The following is an 18,775-nucleotide window of genomic DNA, read 5'->3' as shown; positions in this document are numbered from 1 at the left end:
GCGTGAACTTGGTTTCGAACTTTGAAATGGGCGACGCGTACCGCCCGAGCTCGTAGCCTGCTTTGTCAGGGGGGCGCTTAGCGCTAAATATGAAGTGGGTACGCCATCCTGGTCCACAATCTCGCCAGACCACCTTTCGTTCGCGCAACTTCATAAACCGCACACACGAAGACGCAGCGAGCCGGAGACATGCAGGCGTCCTGCAGGAGCTCGGAAGGCTGGGGACCATTGAGCCGGCTACGCTACTTTGATCTCACTCCTTGTTTTGAGGAAGGCATCATTCTTCCTGTCCTTCTTGTTGCCCTCCTCCTCGGTTCCCTCTTCAGGATATGGTCTTTGCATGCGGCGAAGACACTACCGCGCACACAAAATGTGAACAGATGGTTGCTTAGGATTAAAGTGGTGAGTCTTTTGTGTGTGGTACAAATAGGGGGCTCAAGAATACTCGAGTGACTTTGAACACAACTTTCACAGGCACTATTGGGACTGGTCACGCTCCTCAGCCTTTCTGACCTCGTAATCGTCTTGATTCTGCGCGAGCATGTGGCCGTCACAGAAACCTACATCCTCGAATTACTTGCATTCGCCGTCCTCCCATTCTTGACTTACACCAACCACACCAAAACCCGCTCTTCATCGACCATCCTCCTCCTCTTCTGGCCCGCCTACCTTGGCTACCTCGCATTATGGACCCGTACGCTCGTCGCAACGCACGCCATCCACGACCTTCAAATTACCTTCGCCATGCGCTGGGCCATCTGTGGCGTCGGCCTTCTCGCGTTCGCAGTCGAATGTATGGGCCCGGAGTACAAGCCAGAGAACTTCGCGGAGGATGGAACGCCTATTGCGGAGAGTCCGTTGGTGACAGCAAATATATTCAGTGTGTGGACATTTGAGTGGATGACACCGTTAATGAAGAAAGGCGTGTCGCAATATATCACGGAGGACGATTTGCCACCTCTGTTGCCGAGGGACGAGTCGGAGAAGTTGGGCGAGGATCTACAAGTGGCTATGAAGAACCAGTACGTTCCGTTTTCCTCGCTCCAGCCGTGCTCATGCAGGACTAAAATCTTGTTATTTTTAGTAAAAAGCTATGGGTGTCATTGTTCGCGGCCTATGGAGGCCCTTACACCGTTGCTGCTGGGTTGAAAGTCTTCCAGGATCTTCTCGCGTTCCTTCAGCCTCAACTTCTCCGTCTCTTCCTTGCCTTCATTGCGAGGTATCAAGCAGCGAAGTATGGTAGTTCCAAGTCTTTGCCTCGCGAACCAACAACCCTCGAGACATTCGTAATAACCAACTTCGTGAGCCTTGTTCAATACTTTTCAAGATGTAATATTGTTTATCCATGTACTATTTCTCTAGTACCGGACTACAGAGACGTTCTCCAATGATCCTAGCCCCATAGAAGGTTTCACTATCGTCATCGTGAGTACCTATGCTTCTCTTTTAATGTATGTGAGCTTGTCCTAACAGCTGGACCATTGTTCGTAGATCATGTTCGTCGCAGCGATCACCCAAACCATAATCTTGCACCAAGTAAGCCCTCACATTGCCTTCTTTATTTCTTTCTGATTCTCCAAAACCAATGAATTCTTACTCACCTTTCCGCACGCACAGTACTTCCAACGCACCTTCGAGACAGGCATGCGCGTCCGCGCCGGCCTCGTCGCCGCGGTCTACAAGAAAGCACTGATATTATCATGCGGAGAACGTGGAAGGGCGAGCGGCGATATCGTCAATCTGATGTCTGTGGATACGACGAGGTTGCAGGATTTCTGTACGTTTGGGTTGATCGCGATTTCGGGGCCGTTGCAGGTGCGTGTCTCCGTTGTTCTTCTATCCTGCCTGTGTCCTGTTTATTTGATCTTGGTGTATGAACTGATCGATGGTGTGTCGGTGCGCTGTGTAGATCATCCTGGCGTTCGTCTCGCTGTACAACCTCCTCGGCTGGTCGGCCTTCGTCGGCGTCGCCATCATGGTCGTCTCTATCCCGCTGAATACTTTCATGGCTCGTATCATGAAAACGATGCAGGAGAAGCAGATGAAGAACAGGGATAAGAGGACGAGGCTTATGAGCGAGTTGTTGGCGAATATTCGCAGGTGCGTCTCCTCATCTGCAGCGTCGTCACATTGTGACTAGATGCTAATGAGATTGGACCGTATTGTGGTCGATGTAGCATTAAGCTGTATGCTTGGGAGCATGCATTCATAAGGAGGATATTGTTTGTGAGGAACGATCTAGAGTTGAAGATGATGAAAAAGATCGCGATTTTCAACGTAGGTTGACTTGCTCTTCCGTGGACTACCCAATTGTCAACTGACATTTCTCAACCGGTCGTTTTAGGCTTTCAATACTACGATCTGGTTCGGTATTCCTCGTACGTAGTCTTCCGTGTTAAAAACTTTCCTGTTCTATTCACCGGCCGCTGACGAACTGGTGCGAATGATAGTGCTGGTGGCGTTCAGCTCGTTCGTAACGGCGACATACGTCTCTGACAAGCCGCTCACATCCGATATCATCTTCCCTGCTATCTCTCTGTTCATGCTGTTGCAGTTCCCGCTCGCTATGGTGCGTATTCTCCCTTCCGCTATCAGCCCTAGTTCTAGTGTCATCTGCTCAGAATGATTGTGCCAACACAACTTGTTTTGGTTTCTTCAGTTTAGTCAAGTCGTAAGCTCTCTTTTTACCTTTGATTATACGGCGGTAAGAGGCTCATCAGGGTGCCCTTAGATCTCGAACTCGATCGAGGCGATGGTCTCCGTCCGACGTCTACAAAACTTCTTCGACTCTGAGGAGCTGCAACGCGATGCGCGCACGATCGAATACAAGCCTGACCTGTCGGCTGGTGAAGTCGTAAGTCACACCATATTTCCCCAAACCCCACACAATTCACCCCACTTCCCACCCAAACCACACTGACATCCTACTCACCAGGTCCTCTCCATCGAAGACGGCGAATTCTCCTGGTCCAGACCCTCCGAATCGCTCTCCCCCGCCCTCGAAGGCATAAACCTCACAGTCCGAAAAGGCGAGCTCATCGGTGTCATGGGCCGCGTCGGCGCGGGCAAGACGAGTCTCCTGAGCGCGATCATAGGCGATATGTACAGGACGGATGGGAGCGTGATCTTGAGGGGAACGGGCACGGTGGCGTATGCGCCACAGAATCCGTGGATTATGGGGGCGACGGTTAGGGAGAATATATTGTTTTCGCATGAGTGGGATGAGGAGTTTTATGGGCTTGTTATTGAAGGTTTGTTTCTTTTGTCTGGTTTGGGATGGGGTGGGTTGGTAGATGGAGTGTGGACTGACGTTTTTACGCTCGCAGCTTGTGCGCTCAAGCAGGATTTGGCGTTGATGCCAGATGGCGACATGACCGAGGTCGGTGAGAGGGGTATTACGGTACGTTGTCTTTTGTCGTACGCATGTTAGTGGGATACTTCCTTGCTGATCCGTTCCATTTGTGGTTAGCTGAGTGGTGGGCAACGTGCTCGTGTGGCGCTTGCTCGCGCGGTGTACGCTCGTGCTGACCTGTAGGACTTCTTTCTTCTCCGTAAGCTCATCGTACTCATTAGCCATGCCTTTTCCTCAGAACGCTGCTTGACGATGTACTCGCCGCGCTCGATTCTCACGTCGCTCGCCATGTCTTTGGTGAGTGTATAAGTCAATCGGTCGGCCAAGTTAGCGTCTCTGACTGACAGAATTTTAGATCATGTAATGGGTCCTCACGGTATACTGTCCACCAAGGCCAGAATCCTTGTCACCAATAGCGTACATTACGCCTCGGAGTTCGACCACATCCTTTATCTCAGGCGCGGTATCGTCCTCGAATCCGGACCTTACGCGAAGCTCATGGCAGACCAGGACAGTGAGCTATCCAAGGTCATGTGCGTCGCATATCCCTCCACCCGCCATATCTCGTGATACTGACGGTTGTGACCAACGCGTTTCAATAGACGTGGCGCCGGTGGTTCCAGTACATCGGGGACGAGTACACCATTCACTCGAGTTGGTAGCGCTACCCCCGGAGAAACGGAAGGCGTCTCTGGCACACCAATAGATGACGGCACGCTCACAGCTGAGAAGATCGAAAGTCTGGCCGAGAGGCTCACGCGCAAAAAATCGTTCAGTCGAGCCGTTCTCGTCAAGTCTCCAAAAACTCGCAAGGGCCGCTCTTCCGCCGCGAATGGCGCTCCCAATGGCAATGGCACTCCGAACGGTACAGTAGCTACCACCGCCCGCGGAACGATCACCACGAAAGAACAGTCTGCTCAAGGCCGTGTCAAGACCTCAGTGTATTCGCAATACATCAAAGCCGCGTCAAAGACCGGTTTCGCCATCTTCATACTTACGATCATCCTGTCCCAGGCGGCGTCGATCCTTGCGAATGTGAGCTTGAAGATGTGGGGAGAAGAGAATAGGGAGCTCGGTGCGAACTCAGGCAAGTTTATTGCTGCGTATGGGGTCTTCAGTTTGTCGTCGATCGTGTTGAATGCGGCGGGGGCGATTGCGATTTGGGTGCTTTGTGCGTTGAGGAGCTCGAAGACTATGCATGATTCGGTGAGTTGTCACCTTTTTTTTCTTTGATCATCTGGTATGATTTCTAATGAGCTCTCGGTGTGACGGTAGATGTTGCATTCGGTTATGAGGGCGCCGTTGAGTTTCTTCGAGATGACGCCTAGTGGTCGGTCCGTAACTTTCCTTCCCTTTTCCACCAAAGTGGACCTTGCTGACTTCGTTGTAGTATCATGAACTTGTTCTCGCGTGATACCTATGTTGTGGATCAGGTTCTTGCTCGTGTAAGTTTTCTCCACGCACCAGCATTGCCATGTCGTACTCACTTCGCCTTTACAGGCCATCCAAATGCTCTTCAGGACGGCCGCTTCATGTCTTGGTATCATAGTTGTAATCGGTATCAGTTTCCCTCCCTTCCTCATCGCCGTTATTCCTCTTGGATACCTCTACAGCCGAGTGATGGTGTACGTTTTCGTCGTCCTATTGCTGCTATTGAACCCGCCAACTAACGTACGTTCGCATCGCACAGCTACTACCTCGCCACCTCACGCGAACTGAAACGTCTCGATGCCGTCTCGAAATCACCCATCTTCTCCTGGTTCTCCGAGTCCCTAAACGGCCTCTCCACCATCCGTTCCTTCAATCAACAGTCCGTCTTCATCGCGCAGAATGAGCGCAGGATAGACAGGAACCAAATCTGTTACCTCCCGAGTATCAGCGTGAATAGGTGGTTGGCGGTGAGGCTCGAGTTTGTCGGTGCTGCGATTATATTGACGGCGGCGGGGTTGAGTATGGTGGGGTTGATAACGACGGGGGTGGATGCGGGATTGGTTGGGTTGGTGTTGAGTTATGCGTTGAGTACAACTGGGAGTTTGGTGAGTTTTTTTTCGTACTCTAAGAGAGGAGAGGGAGAGTACAGGGTGGATGCTGACAATACTTTTTTTTGGCTTGGGTTGGATCAGAACTGGGTGGTTCGACAAGGTGCGACTTCGAGAGACAAGTCTTGTTTCATTGAGTGCCACTGACACAGCGTATTCATTTGTCTGTAGCTAGCGAAGTTGAACAGAATATTGTTAGCGTCGAGCGGATTCTTCAGTACATCGAATTGCCTCCGGAAGCACCGTACGAGATTCCAGAGGCTAAACCAGATAGTGTGTGGCCAGCAGAAGGCGCCCTTGAGTTCCGGTAAGTTCATCTTTCTCGGCTCTGGCGTACTAATGGGGCCTGACGACGCGGTGAAGCGGGTACTCGTTGAGGTATAGGCCGGATTTGGACCTTGTGTTGAAGGATGTTTCCTTGAATATTGCAAGTATTTCCCGTCTAACATTCTCATGCCTCAATATGCTAAATAAAAGCGGGTTGTTCAGAAACCGAGAGAGAAAATCGGTGTATGCGGAAGGACTGGCGCCGGAAAGTCTTCAGTAAGTACTATGTTTTTTTTTCTTCACAATGCGTGGACAAAAGCTGACCGCAACATTACACAGCTTCTCCTTGCTCTGTTCAGGATCCTTGAGCCTGCTTCGGGAACGATCTTCATCGACGGCGTGGATATCACAAAAATCGGACTGCTCGATTGTATGTTTATTCCTCCTGACCCCTTGTTCGGTCGTGACTTATGTTCATGTTAATCCACAGTGAGATCCAGCATCTCCATCGTCCCCCAGTCTCCCGACCTTTTCGAAGGCACTATCAGAGAGAATATCGATCCTGTTGGAGAACATGCAGACGCAGATATTTGGGTTGCATTGGGCCAGGTATGGGTTTTGATTATGTCTTTCGCTTGCTGTGCTGACCACGATCGTTTTGTGCGCAGGCGCACCTAAAAGAGTATGTGGAGAGTCTACCTGGTGGTCTTGACGCGCCTGTCAGGGAGGCGGGCTCGTCATTATCTGCGGGCCAACGACAGTTGGTTTGTTTCGCACGAGCACTCCTGCGCAAGACGAAAATCCTCGTGCTCGATGAAGGTTTGTTACTGCGCCGTTGTACAACGTCATGACGCTAACTCCCGCCTCCCAGCCACCTCCGCCGTCGATCTGGAGACGGATAAAAACATCCAGGATATTATACGTGGCCCTCAGTTCGAGAACGTGACGATGCTTACTATAGCGTGAGTATCCTTGGTTGACTTTCCCCCTATCCCGTTATCGGTTACCCTTGTTCCTTGTTTGTGTGACGCTGACGGACTTCCAATACACGCACAGACACCGAATGAACACCATTATCGATTCGGATCGGGTGTTAGTGCTCGAAGCGGGACAGGTGAGTTTTATCTCAGGCAATTGCCAAACCTATTTTGTCCCCTTTTCCATGGTTACTGCGGCCCACTGACAGCTGTGGCGTTCCTGCGTGGTTCGCGTCCACGTTTAGGTCGCGGAGTTTGACGCGCCCAAGACGCTGCTTGAGAAACCGGAGTCGCAGTTCCGTTCTTTGGCTGCAGAGGCGGGCATCGTGTAGATCAGTGCAGCATTTGTAGAAGGAGTGTGGGGAAATGAATTGGTAGTAGAAGTGATATCATGAGGTGCGGCCTAGAGGCTAGAGCACATACGTAGATGTTCCGTAATTTTCATTGTTTGTCGATGATTATTTTCGCGGTGTTTTGCCGCTTTGGGCCTCGAAGATGCACGATTTGAAATAGCTCGTTTTAGGGTCATTTTCCGGCATGTCTTGATCGTCTCCACTTGGGCAGAAAGACGGCACCGAGCACAAGGCCAAGCATATCCATGTCTTCCCCTTGACCGTGGCTGCCATCACTGGCCGCTTTTCCCGTCCGTTTTCTCACCCGCCTCGTCGTCGCCGTTGCTTGCGTCCTCGACACCATTGTCGTCTTCTTCATCGAAAATGACTACTACTAAAGTCAGCGTGCCACCCGAAGAGGACATCGCGCTCCCCACGCTCACTAGTCCCAAGCACCATGACTATGCTCATCACCCTCCGAATCATACCGTCAATGACGAGGCCGTCAACGAGGCGACACACGCAGGCTCAGATTCTTCGGAGGGCTCTGCGACGGATTCTGCGGATGACTTCGACTGGGATGAAGAGGACGAGAGCTTGACGCAGAAAGAGCGAGAGGCGAACGCGTCGAAGGCGAAAAGGTTCAGGTATATTTGGGTGGCGTTCATGAAACTCTCGAGACCTATACGGGTGGTTCTTGCCGGTGTCTTGGGATGTGGTGTCCTCATCACGCCCTTGCTCGTCTTCCAGTTTCGCTTTCACGATAGTGTGGCCCAACCACAGGTTCACGTATGGTCGCTGTGGCTCGCCATCGTTTGGGCTACTTCTTGCGTCACCTATCTCGCAGTCGACCTCATTCCCAAACTGTTCATTTCTATGGTCGTTTTGCTCGGGTATAAAGTTGAGAGGCTGAGGATTCAGATCGAGGTACGCTTCTGTTACGCCACCGACACGATCCCTATGTTCGCTAACGAGACCATCTTATACAGCTGATCTTCGCCATATCCGGCTGGTTGAAGCTGGTGCTGGGTGTATCATGGGCATGGATTGCTCTCTCGGTCATTCGTTCCATCTTCGAGCCCTCTGGGTCGTACTGGACCATCATCAACCGTGTCATGCAGGTGCGTGTCATTAATCTCTGTCCTTACCGAGGACGTTCGGCTGATATCACATCTTCGCAGGCTCTCTTCTCCGCAGCCGTTATCGTCTTTGTCGAGAAGGTCTTCCTCCACCTCGTTGCCATAAACTTCCACGAAAAAGCCCTCTCCCAACGTCTTGCGGAGAACCGTCTTGGTCTCAAGGCTCTCGACCGTCTCTCGAACGCTCAGCCTTCTCAGGCCGCTAAACGCAACCCCTACGGCAACAACAACAAATCGAAGGGCCATAAGACAGGTAACAGCGGTTCGCTCGGTACCTTCGACCTCTTCGGTGGAAAAGAGTCCAAGAACGGCACGCAAGACGGACACGTACACAACGCGTCGTCGAGTTCATCGCCAATCAGGGAGAAAGAAAGTCACAATGGCATCTCTGTTTCGAAGCAGAACTCGGCGGAGAGGAAGAGGAAGAGGCGAAACGTCATGGCCTCGGTTCTTGTCGATCAGCTGGGAGACGCGATCGGCCAGGTGGCTTTGAAGAACTCGAAGTTCAACAGGGAACATGGGTCGGGCGATCTTTATTCGGCGAGGAAGTTGGCGAAGAAGTTGTTCAATTCGCTCAGCGATACTTATCCCCGGAGAGACTATCTCATTGTTGATGGTATGTCCTGGTTCAGAAGTATCTGTCCCTTGGATGCCACATTGACTGAGATGTCGTTTTCTCAGATTTTGTCCCATACTTCAAAACTACGTCAGACGCAGTAAGTAGCAGCACCAGATGTTTTTGTCGGATGGTGGTAATCTCATACGGCATTCTAGCATGCCGCCTTCGCATTGTTCGACAAAGATGGCAACGGCGATATCACTAAAAAGGAGATGAGAGAAGCCGTCCAGCGTATTTACAGAGAACGAAAGGCCTTGGTTGCATCTCTCAAGGTCTGCCTGTCCTCATTTCCCTCGTCCAATTAGACACTGAAACCTTGTCATTGACGACTGCCATAGGATGTCAGCTCAGCCGTCGCGAAACTCGACGCCGTGCTCTTCTCCGTGGCACTTCTCATTCTCATCTTCGTCTTCCTGCTCATCTTCAACAAGAGTGACACACTCTCGTCGCTTGTACCGCTCGCTACTCTCATTCTCGGATTCTCTTTCGTGTTTGGTAATTCAGCAAAGACACTTTTCGAGTCGGTACGTCGAATCTTTCATCTTCCGCTGATTCTACAACCGTCCTCGATACATAACGATGGTCGCAGCTGACTTGAGTATCTTTGCTTGACAGTTGATCTTCATCTTCGCCACCCACGTTTTCGATGTCGGAGATCTTGTTATGATAGATGATCAGGTAAGGAACATTCATATCTACGTCTCACGTCTCGACCTTGGTAGATACTTGATTCTGATCATGGCTCTGATTTCCGCAGGTTTTGTTCGTAAAAGAATTCGGTCTATTCTCGACCACGTTCCGTCGAGTCGATGGTCAGGAAATCGTTGCACCAAATGCTTTACTCTCTTCTTCCAAGTTGATCCACAATCTGAGGCGTAGTAACTCCATGTATGTTCTTCCCTCTTTCGTGACCTTGCGTCAAGCGTGCCAAGTTTTATCCGGCCTATGCTAACGATCATCACTGCGTTTGTGTTCGTAGGTGGGAATCAACGAACCTCACGATTTCATACAATACGTCGCTCGAACTGGTAGAGCAACTAAAGGCCAAGCTCAACCAGTACGTTACGGAGCACAGCAGGGAGTGGTCGGGTGTCATTGTCAATATAGATAAGATGGAGTATCAGAATGCGATCTATATCATCATCGCTATGGAGCGTACGTACTCTATTTTATCCTTCCACTTCCTCTGCCTGTCCATTCAGACCTAATTCAAGTCCAACCTTCCTACTCCCCTTCTTCCTCTATCTCCAGATCGACCAAACTGGCAAGACTGGGGAGGTCGCTGGGTACGCCGCAACGCCTTCATGCGCTACCTCAAAGCCGTCCTCGAAGAGCTCAACCTCACCTACACCATGCCCGTCCAACCCGTCATCATGGGCGGCAACGGTCGCGGCGGCCGTGGCGGTAACTTCTACTCAAATCCTGGAGGTGGTGGTCCGGGATCGATGTACTCGTCTGGCACTCCGAGGGTGGCGCCGAGGCCTTTGAGAGACGATTTGGGGAACGCCGGGCTGTTTCAGGGGAGTAAGGAGATGATCATGTCGCCGACGGCGGCAATTGCGGCGGGGGAGAGTCAGTGGAAGTATTAGGTCGAGGTGGTGCAGTGCTCGGTGATTTTGGTGGAGAATATTAGTAGTGGTAGGTGGCAGTAGAAGTGGCTGGTCATGCTTGAAGGTGGCGTGGCCGGTAGTGGTGACATAACTTGCATATTTAGAATTCTCTTACATTGGGATGCTCCCTTCCCCTATCTTGTTTTCGCATCCCTTCCATCCGTCTCATACCATCCCATTTCACCCCACCACCTCATGAATGATTGACGTGTGCGGCCCTAGTGGTTCGCCCGAGTTTCTGACGACGACGGACTTCTCATTATCACGCATCCTAACTCCTCACGTTTCGCTTTCCACCCTACACCCATCCATTAGCATAACGTGCACTCAGGTGCACACGTTCCGTACACTCCCTCGAGCTCCCCTCCTCATACCACTTCTATCAAAGTTACTTTACTTGCTTTACGCGGTTCTACTCGTGATTGCACGCCGGATGATGGTGGTAGTGGCGAGCGTGTCTCTTTCTACGATCTTATGTTGTTTCGATCTAACTCCTAATGTCATGTTGTTCTTTTCCAACCTCTGGGTAGTTCCTTCCACGGGAAGGATCGGATGGTTCGTTCGTTCTGCGGCACTACAGGGTAAGTCATACATTCGTTCCTTCTTTTGTGGTTGAGGGGTTATTTCACAGGCTGTGGCTCTTGATCCCAAGCCACAATGCGACTCGGAACTTTACACGCTACTTACACTTTCGCCACAGAATCCAAACACCAGAGTAAGACGTGAACATGGCTAGTCTCATTGGTTCTACCGCAAGGATATTCCACTTCAACGTAAAGACAGACGAAGGCAAAATGTTCAAGGGCAAGTAGCTCCACCGACGCTACCAGCAATATTCCATGGGGTCTGCTGCGTAAGGTAGCTGAACGCGGGGAACGTAGGCTGGCCGAGATCAGCGGCTAGGTTCGACACTTGCGTGTTGCTGACTGGAGCGCAATCCTTACAACTACAGCTCGTGGACAAACGACAAAACGACAATCTGATTGGCTGGCCAAGCCGGGCATAGCCGGAGTTACTCGTCAGCTGACCCAGCGATCAGGCTGTGGCCCAGCGCCACCATGCTCTCGAAAGTTCGTTGTAGAGCCGCGAAGTTCTGAGCGCGGTCGACGTCGATATGTAAGGCGGCGCCGCGGCCTGCTGCTTTAGCAGTGGATTTTTCAATCCTATCCTGTCGGCATGAGCATCTTATGCTTTGGTCTCGACTCGCTTTCCAGTGTTGACAGAGAACTTAGGGTATGCTCTGTGGCGGCGGGCAAGTGTCAGTGAGCCCTCGCACGGCAGAGCTCTACATGGCAGTTGAGGTACTTACCAGGATCGCATTCATGATGCGGGATTGTGAGTGTGAAAGCCTCTCCGTGGAATTTCATGCCACACGGGATGTCTTGCCTGCCCACCAGGGCCCCGAAAGCAAAACTGGAGGGTCTTTTGGAGAACGGAGGGGCGAGGCGCGATAGCGCCTCGACCAGGAGTTCGAGGAAGACCCTTCAGGTTTTTTATCATCGAGCTTTCATTTCTACTCGAGCGGCTCCTCTGCTAGCCCCGTGCGTAGCACGGGCTGGCTGCTAGTTCTTGATACTGCTCACGAGTATTGTGATATATCAGAAACCTGAACAAGCTCGCCCAAAGTGAGGAATAAACATACGAGAGTTGAGATTGAACCCCGAAGGGCAAAACCATCTGGTTTCCACTGCGTGGGGCGTTGGGTCGGGCAACGTCCACTGTGGCACAACGACGAGCGACAATCAGCTAGCCGTACTTGTACTTTCATGGGCGTTGGCAACTCACAAATCGAGAAGCGCACGGTATTGTCCGTTGTACCCCCATTCTGCTTGATGATTTGCTCTTGCTGTGCGAGCTTTGTCGGGTCGTTCTTCCCGCCCACAGACGTAGCGATAGAAGCAACTGGAATCCATACTTTCCTGATCGTGTTTCGCCAAGTAGTCTGACTATTTGCGGTGACGACGCAGACAAAGGGCGTGGTAGCAGCAGGGTCAGTGTTCCCAGACGCAGCTCTTGATCCTGCGGAGCCGGTCGCGAATGTTTGTGCGCTAAGAACCTGATAAATAATCGCCGCAAGAACGATGTTTTAAAAGAGAGACGTACACATCAATATCATCGGAAATGTATAACCCAGGCCCGAGCTCAGCATCGGCGCCATTGAAAGCAGGTCTGTACGAGGGCCACAGTATGCATTAGCGCACATGGATGCTGAATAGGGACATAGAAACTTACGGGACAGGAATACCTCCACCTGAGTTACCTTGCTGTAAGTAGGCCTTAGCATTGACCTGGGAACAAAGATCAGATTTGATCAATAGGTTCGAAAGTGCGAGCAGAGACTCTAACTCACTCCATTTGTGCCATGATAGCCCACGAACTCCTCCGGGACTCTTCGAAAAAGTGCTCCTGGATCTGTTAGAAGGTCGAAGAAACGGCGAAGCACAGGTGTACTCCTGCGAGTGGAGCTGCCGGGCAATGCACAAGACGTCGAATTTGTGCTAGAAGTAGTATTCGAACTGGAGGTAGTGTTTGATAAGGCAGATGTGGTCGAAATGGGACTGCTAGCGGTGGTAGAGATGCTGATATTGGCCGAGGGCGTGACGAGTGCAGATGTCGACGCGAGGGTTGCGCTTGTAGATGCTGCGTTCAAAGTCGAGGTTTGCACCACAGGTGATGACACAAAGGGAGAGGAAAATGATAGAAGTGAAGAGATGGAGATGGCTACGCTTGAGCTCTGGACAGGCACTGTCGCGGAAGTCACAGCGGCGACACTTGTAGCCTTGGCCAATGAAGCAGAGGTTGTAGGGGGTTTGAGCGTTGCTGAGGGAGCGGCCTTTGCCGTGGTTCTCAAGGTAGGAGGCTGAGGGGCGACTGGCTTTGGCGCTACTGGTTTTGGCTAAGGTCGAATACAGGGTGAAGATCATTCAGTTCCACGAAACACCCCAAAGCGGACTTGACATGACAACTCACAAGTGGTTTAGAGCCAACACTTTTCAGCGGGAGAGCTAGGACTCCTCCATTCAGAAGGCAGAGAGCCACATAGATCGCCATGAAAGGTTTGTAGAGTTTGAATGCGTGCATGGTGGAGTATAAGGATCGGAAGGAACGAGGATCAAACGAGTGTCAAGGAGGCAAACTCGAAGAGACTGCGTTGAGAAATGAGAAACAGTTGCAAAGCAGAAGACAAAGAACGAAAGGATGGATCAACCACAATTTGGAAAGAAATTAGCAGTGACCTTTTTATAGCGACCAAGTGCCTCGACCATACATATGAGTGACGGAGCAGTCGGGCAGCAACCTCGGTGCGGATCGTTTCACGATGGTCTGGGCGAACATGAATCTGTCCGGATTGTCAGCAGAGGCGCCAGGAGTTGATAATCAGGCCTGTATCATGGTAGCATACAAGACCTCAAGCTAGACCGCAGGCTGTGTTTCAAGCAGACGTTGGCTGAGCGGAAGGCAGAAAGGGTTCGCACGCCGCCGAAATTGCGAGGAAAGGCTAACACAAGGTGGTGAGCGAATAGGGTGTCCTGTCAGGGGCGTTCATCCTTCAATAAACGAGTTCAGACTAAACCAAGGTAGACGCAAGGCGAAGTGAAACAAGTTGAACAGAGATCGGATAGTCGCCAAGACAAGCATACAAAGCCAATATCAATCAATGCATGATGATCAAGGTAGCAACGATATCCTGAGACATGTTAGAGGAGACAGAACCAAAAGATCAACGGAAGAGCGGGATACCGACGTGTCGAGGATCTACATGGCATCAGAGTAGCTGTCGGACACGTCGGGAGACTAGAGAAAGATCCAATTATCGTTGATGTGGCGTGGCCCAGTCTGATGCTCTGTTGGTATAAATACCCGGTGAACAGCCTTTGCCCTTCTCTTCCTTTACGCTCCCAATGTCTTCTGAGTCAAACCAGGTCTTCACGCTTGTCTCTCGCCACTTCTCCTTCCTCCCGCTCTCTCTCAGTCGGTACAAGCGCCAATGGTTTCTTACTTACCCTCGTGCATATGGCATGGTCGCCTACCCAGGCCAACGTATATTCTGCACTTTGAACACCCCTGACTCCACTGTCGACTCCACCTACGCTTCCCGACACTTCTGGCTCAATGCCACCTTCAAATCTGAACCATACAATCCTGACAGCGATGGAGACAAGAAGTTCGTCGGATCTCCTATCCACATGTTACTCGACTCTGAAAACCAAGGCGTGAGACTCACGGGCCGCATGCGAACTGAATCCTCGAACTACCCTCCGGAGCATGGGAAAGACATCGTGTGCTACGAAGTGGAGGTGTTGTTCCCGGACGAGGGATTGCTTCGACAATGCTATTATTGTCTGTGTTGGGAAGCGTGTGGTCCAATCAGACGGTTTAGTCAGTATGGGGACGATACTTTTTGGTGTGAAGAGGTGAGTATTTTTCCTCTTTCGACCTACTCTTTCGGACCCTGTGATTTTGATCTAACTAATGCTGTCAAATAGTGCGAAAAGCGGGGCCAAACTGCTTCCTTCTTCAGTGGTTTCGCAGAGAAGATGTACTATGATAGTATTGCTTCGAAGTTTATCCACGGGTCCCAGCCCCGTGATAGTCTATACCATTAGGTAACGGGCGGAGTCCAGATATCTGTAAACCTCTGTTAGCCAGGTATGAGGCCTGAATGGCCGAGAGCTATGGAATTGAATGGGGACAGTTAAATGTGACTCACACGCTCGACGTAGTCCTATATTCGACATGACACTCTACCCGGACCGCATCCACTTATCGACCATATCTGGAATCCCAGCATTTCGAATATCAATGAATTGTCGTATAAACGACGTAGCAAATTCGTCGCCTTCGCGAGCGAATACACCATGCATCCACTGAGTAGTATATGCGCTCGGAAAGTGATTCTTGGCGAAGATGTCGGGGACGAAAAACGAGTAGGATGGGTGTCGGGTCCAGTTGGTATGAGCTGAAGCATCGCATACGAGTCAGTATGGATACAACGAGTTTTGCGGTCCGAATGGTAGTTACTTAGGGGTAATGTGCAGTACAAGAGAGTCGGGCAGAGCGTGGCCCACTGTTGCATGGTCCTGAAATCGCCATCGAAGGTACGAAAAGGCTCATCTTCATCCTGTTCAAACTCAACACTATGAACTAGTAGGATTTTGAGGGATTTGAAATGGCGAAGTATATTTGGCATTTCTCGTAAGAACGGTGTCTAGGATTAGTTAGCCAAACCCGCGTCTTGCACAAGAGAGCGAGTACAAGATAGTTGTAAATTTGACGCTCACGATGAAAGTCTCCACATCCAGTGCGTTCGGGGCCGCAGGCCAGCTTTCAGTGTTGTTACCTATGTACAGGCTCTCGAGTGCCGGAAGCTCTTGAGCGACAAGTGACATGAAACGTAGGTTCCACGACCGTCCAACATACGAAAGGTCGACAATAGGAGAACGTGCCTTTGTCATGGCCGTGACGAGATCGGGGGCAAGCCGATCAAACTCGTTCAGGTTCGACATAGCGTTCCAACTCATCCAAACACGGGTAAGGTAGGAGCCAGGGACAAACACTGGTGCGAGAGTCGGGGAGCACCGGAGTCTCGTACAGGAGGGAGGCATGGGCATTGAGTGGTTTTCGCGAAAGTTGGCAGTCCATGCCATATCTCCAGAGGCGTCACGTAGGTCGCTTTGGTGTTCGATAGTGAGGCTACTGAGTTGGTGATAGTGCCGCTGAACGAAGGTGTAGACATTGTCGTTGAAGTAGAACTGAAGAGAGAGATGACGGAGGGAAGGGAAGTTTAGTGTAGGAGTTATCGGTTCAAAGAGCACACAGAATTGCCAAGGGGCTTCGTGTTCTTGGCCCGAAATCTCGAGAACCTCGAGATTGATGCAGGATGCGAGGGCAGGGCGAAATCTCTCCATGAGCGCCCCATCGATTTCCCAGCTGTCCATTATTGGCATTTAGTTTAGCGATGACCTTATCGTACCCCATATACGAACAAGCTGAAACTCACGGGGCAGATGGATCTTCACTCCAGGAATCACTAGCGTCGAGCTCCAAGGCTCTGATAGTGGGTATTAAGTCTTCTCTCTCCGAAAGTGTATTGCAGAGAAGCGTGAGCTTTCTTTCTCCAGTGATGCAGATGGTCGAGTATAACACCGGTGTACAAACTGTGTTGCAGAACTGGCTGACTCCGCAGAACGCGGCGCGTGCTCCCGCGGACGGCAGCGCTCGACATATCAATGTCCAGACTTCTACGGGTACTCGATTAAGCATGGTGGCTGGCCTAAAAGGACTGCACAGTTGGATTGGTATCTAGATTACGCCTTCGTGTTGAGGGGAGGATATGAAGTTCGAGAGCACGGAAGTGAACTTGAATGAGCAGTATAATGGATATGCGAGTATATATCTCTCTTACCAGATATATGAAGGGTGAAACCTTGAGAGCCCAGACACTCCTGACCCTCAGCGCCGAGAGGGCTGGTGCCGATGGTGATAGAGGACGCAACAAGAAACAGGTCGCGCAGAAAGAGACAAGCTCAGAGCCAAACTGTCGGACGCGTTTGGATTGCGACGCGTTCAGTCGCGTGAGCTCTCCATTTTAGAGCTTTCAACCAAACCACTGTCTTCTCCCTCTCCTTCCGCCACACAATTCCATCCCTTCACATACTCAAAGCTTTGTTTGTAATTTTTTGACCAAATGGCCGAGTAAGTTGATGGGTTTCCATGTTCCATCCAATGCTGACATTGAACTCTTTTGTTCTCGTTCGGGCTGAAATAGACAAACGCCCGTGAATGGCAGCGTCCCTCCGAGCAACACGGACGCATCCAAGTCAGTGGCATCGACAGAGCCGACCATAGAGAGCTCAATAGACCACGCGAAACGCGCTTTCGCATTACGGAAATACGAGCAGGCTGTTGATCACTATGCCACCGCGTTGGAACTCATGTGCGTGCTCAACTTGACACAAATGGTTGTGGGACTTTTTATGCAGCCAATGAATGCTAATATATATTTCCTTGCGCTTGGATGTGTGCTGTGATTATAGGACTGTGAAATACGGAGAGGATGGAGCAGAGATGGCTGATGTTTACTTGGCATACGGGAAGGCGTTGCTGGAGAATGCGATTCAACAAGCTGGCGTGTTGGGGAAGGAGCAACAGCCTGGAGGAGATGCGGACGATGATAAGGGTAAGTTGATTTTTGTTGTCCATTGTCTGCGTTGTCTGTCGCGTCGGGCCACTCCTGTGGCGTGTGCACTGACCATCGAGCCTACCGCATAGATGACACCCCCGCAAACAGCAAAGCGTTCCTTTCGTTCTCCGGAGACGCAGATGATGCTGTTTATTTGTTTGCGGAAGCGTCCAAGGCGGCGGCTGAGGCCGATGCTGGGGGTGGAGGCGCCGACGAGGAGGAAGAGGAGGAGGAAGATGTAGGAGAGCCTGAGGACGACTTCAATGCGGCTTGGGAGGTGTTGGACTTGGCTCGGGCTATCTACGAGAAGCAGAAGGAAGAAGATGAAGACGAAGAGATAACGCTCAAGCTTGCAGACACCTATATTGCATTGGGCGATATCTCGCTAGAAACAGGTGCGTATTTCTAGGCAGTCTCTCTTCACCTCATTCCCTTTGCACCGGCGCTCCTATACATTCTTAGAGTCGACTGTTCTGACATGTTCTCCCCAATGCAGAGAAATTCGAACAAGGGATCTCGGATTATACCTCTGGTCTCGCCCTCAAGTCTTCCCTCCTCCCCCTCTCCTCCCGCCAACTCGCCGAAGCCCACTACAAACTCTCCATGGTCCTCGACCTCACCTCTGGCCGTCTAGCCGACGCCATCCTCCACGCCCAAAAAGCGCTAGAATCCGTAGAGGCACGATTAGCCGAGCTTCAGGCGGGTATCGACGGAACATTAGTCGCAGAGCCTGAACCTGAACCTTCAGAAGCTGTGGACAAGAAGGGGAAGGGGAAGGCGACAGGGATGAGGTTGAAGAGGGATGATCTGGTGCAGAAGATGAGTAAGTCGCAGATTCAGGCGGAGAAGAAGGAGTTGGAGGAGTTGAAGGGTGATTTGGCTGCGAAGGTTCGTTTGCCCATTGCCTCGTTGCGATCCTAACTCGTAGCTTATATCAACGCACAATTATGCATTACCAGGTCGAAGAACTCAAAACTTCCCCAAACGAGATTCACGAGTCTGCGCCAGAGATGGTCGCTCGCGCTCTGGATAGCGAGCTGAACAAAACTGGCGGCTCTGGTGCAACAGCAGGAGCACAGGCGGCGGTCGGACAGCTCCCGGTGAATGATCTGACGACGATGGTGAAGAAGAAGAAGAAGCCGGTCGTCGAGCCTGAAGTGGTCACAACTGGAAGCGGAGAGAAACGGAAAGCTGATGAAGAGAGCGAGTCGCCGAAGGAGAAGAAAGCAAGGCTGGAGGAGCCATCGTCTTGAACGG

General features: G+C 51.2%; 6 protein-coding genes across 6 annotated transcripts; 4 read left to right on the top strand and 2 right to left on the bottom strand.

Moving 5' to 3' along the window:
- The first annotated feature begins 119 nt into the window (after positions 1-119).
- On the top strand, positions 120-7,157 carry STEHIDRAFT_121498 (P-loop containing nucleoside triphosphate hydrolase protein). The gene is made up of 32 exons (XM_007304213.1): positions 120-402; positions 475-1,022; positions 1,085-1,301; positions 1,363-1,425; positions 1,492-1,536; positions 1,618-1,815; positions 1,910-2,100; positions 2,178-2,277; positions 2,345-2,378; positions 2,451-2,569; positions 2,660-2,671; positions 2,732-2,854; positions 2,936-3,251; positions 3,327-3,400; positions 3,470-3,531; positions 3,591-3,649; positions 3,708-3,885; positions 3,955-4,558; positions 4,628-4,686; positions 4,743-4,797; positions 4,853-4,977; positions 5,043-5,388; positions 5,476-5,494; positions 5,563-5,698; positions 5,755-5,818; positions 5,881-5,934; positions 5,998-6,088; positions 6,149-6,267; positions 6,327-6,477; positions 6,530-6,620; positions 6,715-6,772; positions 6,881-7,157. Exons 1-32 carry the CDS (start codon positions 190-192, stop codon positions 6,965-6,967), a joined length of 4,611 nt encoding a protein of 1,536 aa, XP_007304275.1. The 5' UTR covers positions 120-189; the 3' UTR covers positions 6,968-7,157.
- A 111-nt stretch (positions 7,158-7,268) lies between these two features.
- Positions 7,269-10,851, top strand: STEHIDRAFT_79102 (uncharacterized protein). The gene is made up of 10 exons (XM_007303974.1): positions 7,269-7,894; positions 7,957-8,088; positions 8,149-8,722; positions 8,788-8,822; positions 8,881-8,997; positions 9,064-9,249; positions 9,341-9,403; positions 9,483-9,613; positions 9,705-9,880; positions 9,977-10,851. The coding sequence occupies exons 1-10, from the start codon at positions 7,352-7,354 to the stop codon at positions 10,312-10,314; spliced, it is 2,295 nt and encodes a 764-aa protein (XP_007304036.1). The 5' UTR covers positions 7,269-7,351; the 3' UTR covers positions 10,315-10,851.
- A 1,046-nt stretch (positions 10,852-11,897) lies between these two features.
- STEHIDRAFT_156906 (uncharacterized protein) lies at positions 11,898-13,416 on the bottom strand (the record flags this gene model as incomplete). The annotated part of the gene is made up of 7 exons (XM_007304212.1): positions 11,898-11,910; positions 11,978-12,053; positions 12,121-12,383; positions 12,439-12,504; positions 12,568-12,623; positions 12,686-13,231; positions 13,306-13,416. The coding sequence occupies 7 exons, from the start codon at positions 13,414-13,416 to the stop codon at positions 11,898-11,900; spliced, it is 1,131 nt and encodes a 376-aa protein (XP_007304274.1).
- An 821-nt stretch (positions 13,417-14,237) lies between these two features.
- STEHIDRAFT_156905 (uncharacterized protein) lies at positions 14,238-14,942 on the top strand (the record flags this gene model as incomplete). The annotated part of the gene is made up of 2 exons (XM_007304211.1): positions 14,238-14,750; positions 14,823-14,942. The coding sequence occupies 2 exons, from the start codon at positions 14,238-14,240 to the stop codon at positions 14,940-14,942; spliced, it is 633 nt and encodes a 210-aa protein (XP_007304273.1).
- A 112-nt stretch (positions 14,943-15,054) lies between these two features.
- On the bottom strand, positions 15,055-16,810 carry STEHIDRAFT_168553 (uncharacterized protein). Its single transcript, XM_007304210.1, has 5 exons — positions 16,742-16,810; positions 16,337-16,649; positions 15,618-16,266; positions 15,358-15,544; positions 15,055-15,295 (listed from the first exon to the last, which is right to left on the bottom strand). The coding sequence occupies exons 2-5, from the start codon at positions 16,597-16,599 to the stop codon at positions 15,081-15,083; spliced, it is 1,314 nt and encodes a 437-aa protein (XP_007304272.1). The 5' UTR covers positions 16,600-16,649; positions 16,742-16,810; the 3' UTR covers positions 15,055-15,080.
- Positions 16,811-17,023: 213 nt separating this feature from the next.
- Positions 17,024-18,771, top strand: STEHIDRAFT_111072 (uncharacterized protein; the record flags this gene model as incomplete). The annotated part of the gene is made up of 6 exons (XM_007304209.1): positions 17,024-17,031; positions 17,105-17,272; positions 17,373-17,515; positions 17,608-17,913; positions 18,015-18,406; positions 18,478-18,771. 6 exons carry the CDS (start codon positions 17,024-17,026, stop codon positions 18,769-18,771), a joined length of 1,311 nt encoding a protein of 436 aa, XP_007304271.1.
- Positions 18,772-18,775: the final 4 nt, after the last annotated feature.

The sequence above is a fragment of the Stereum hirsutum genome (genome assembly GCF_000264905.1).
Source record: "Stereum hirsutum FP-91666 SS1 unplaced genomic scaffold STEHIscaffold_7, whole genome shotgun sequence".
Lineage (NCBI taxonomy): Eukaryota > Fungi > Basidiomycota > Agaricomycetes > Russulales > Stereaceae > Stereum > Stereum hirsutum.
The sequence above is the reverse complement of the archived record's forward strand: the minus strand, read 5'-3'. Positions and strand labels throughout refer to the sequence as shown.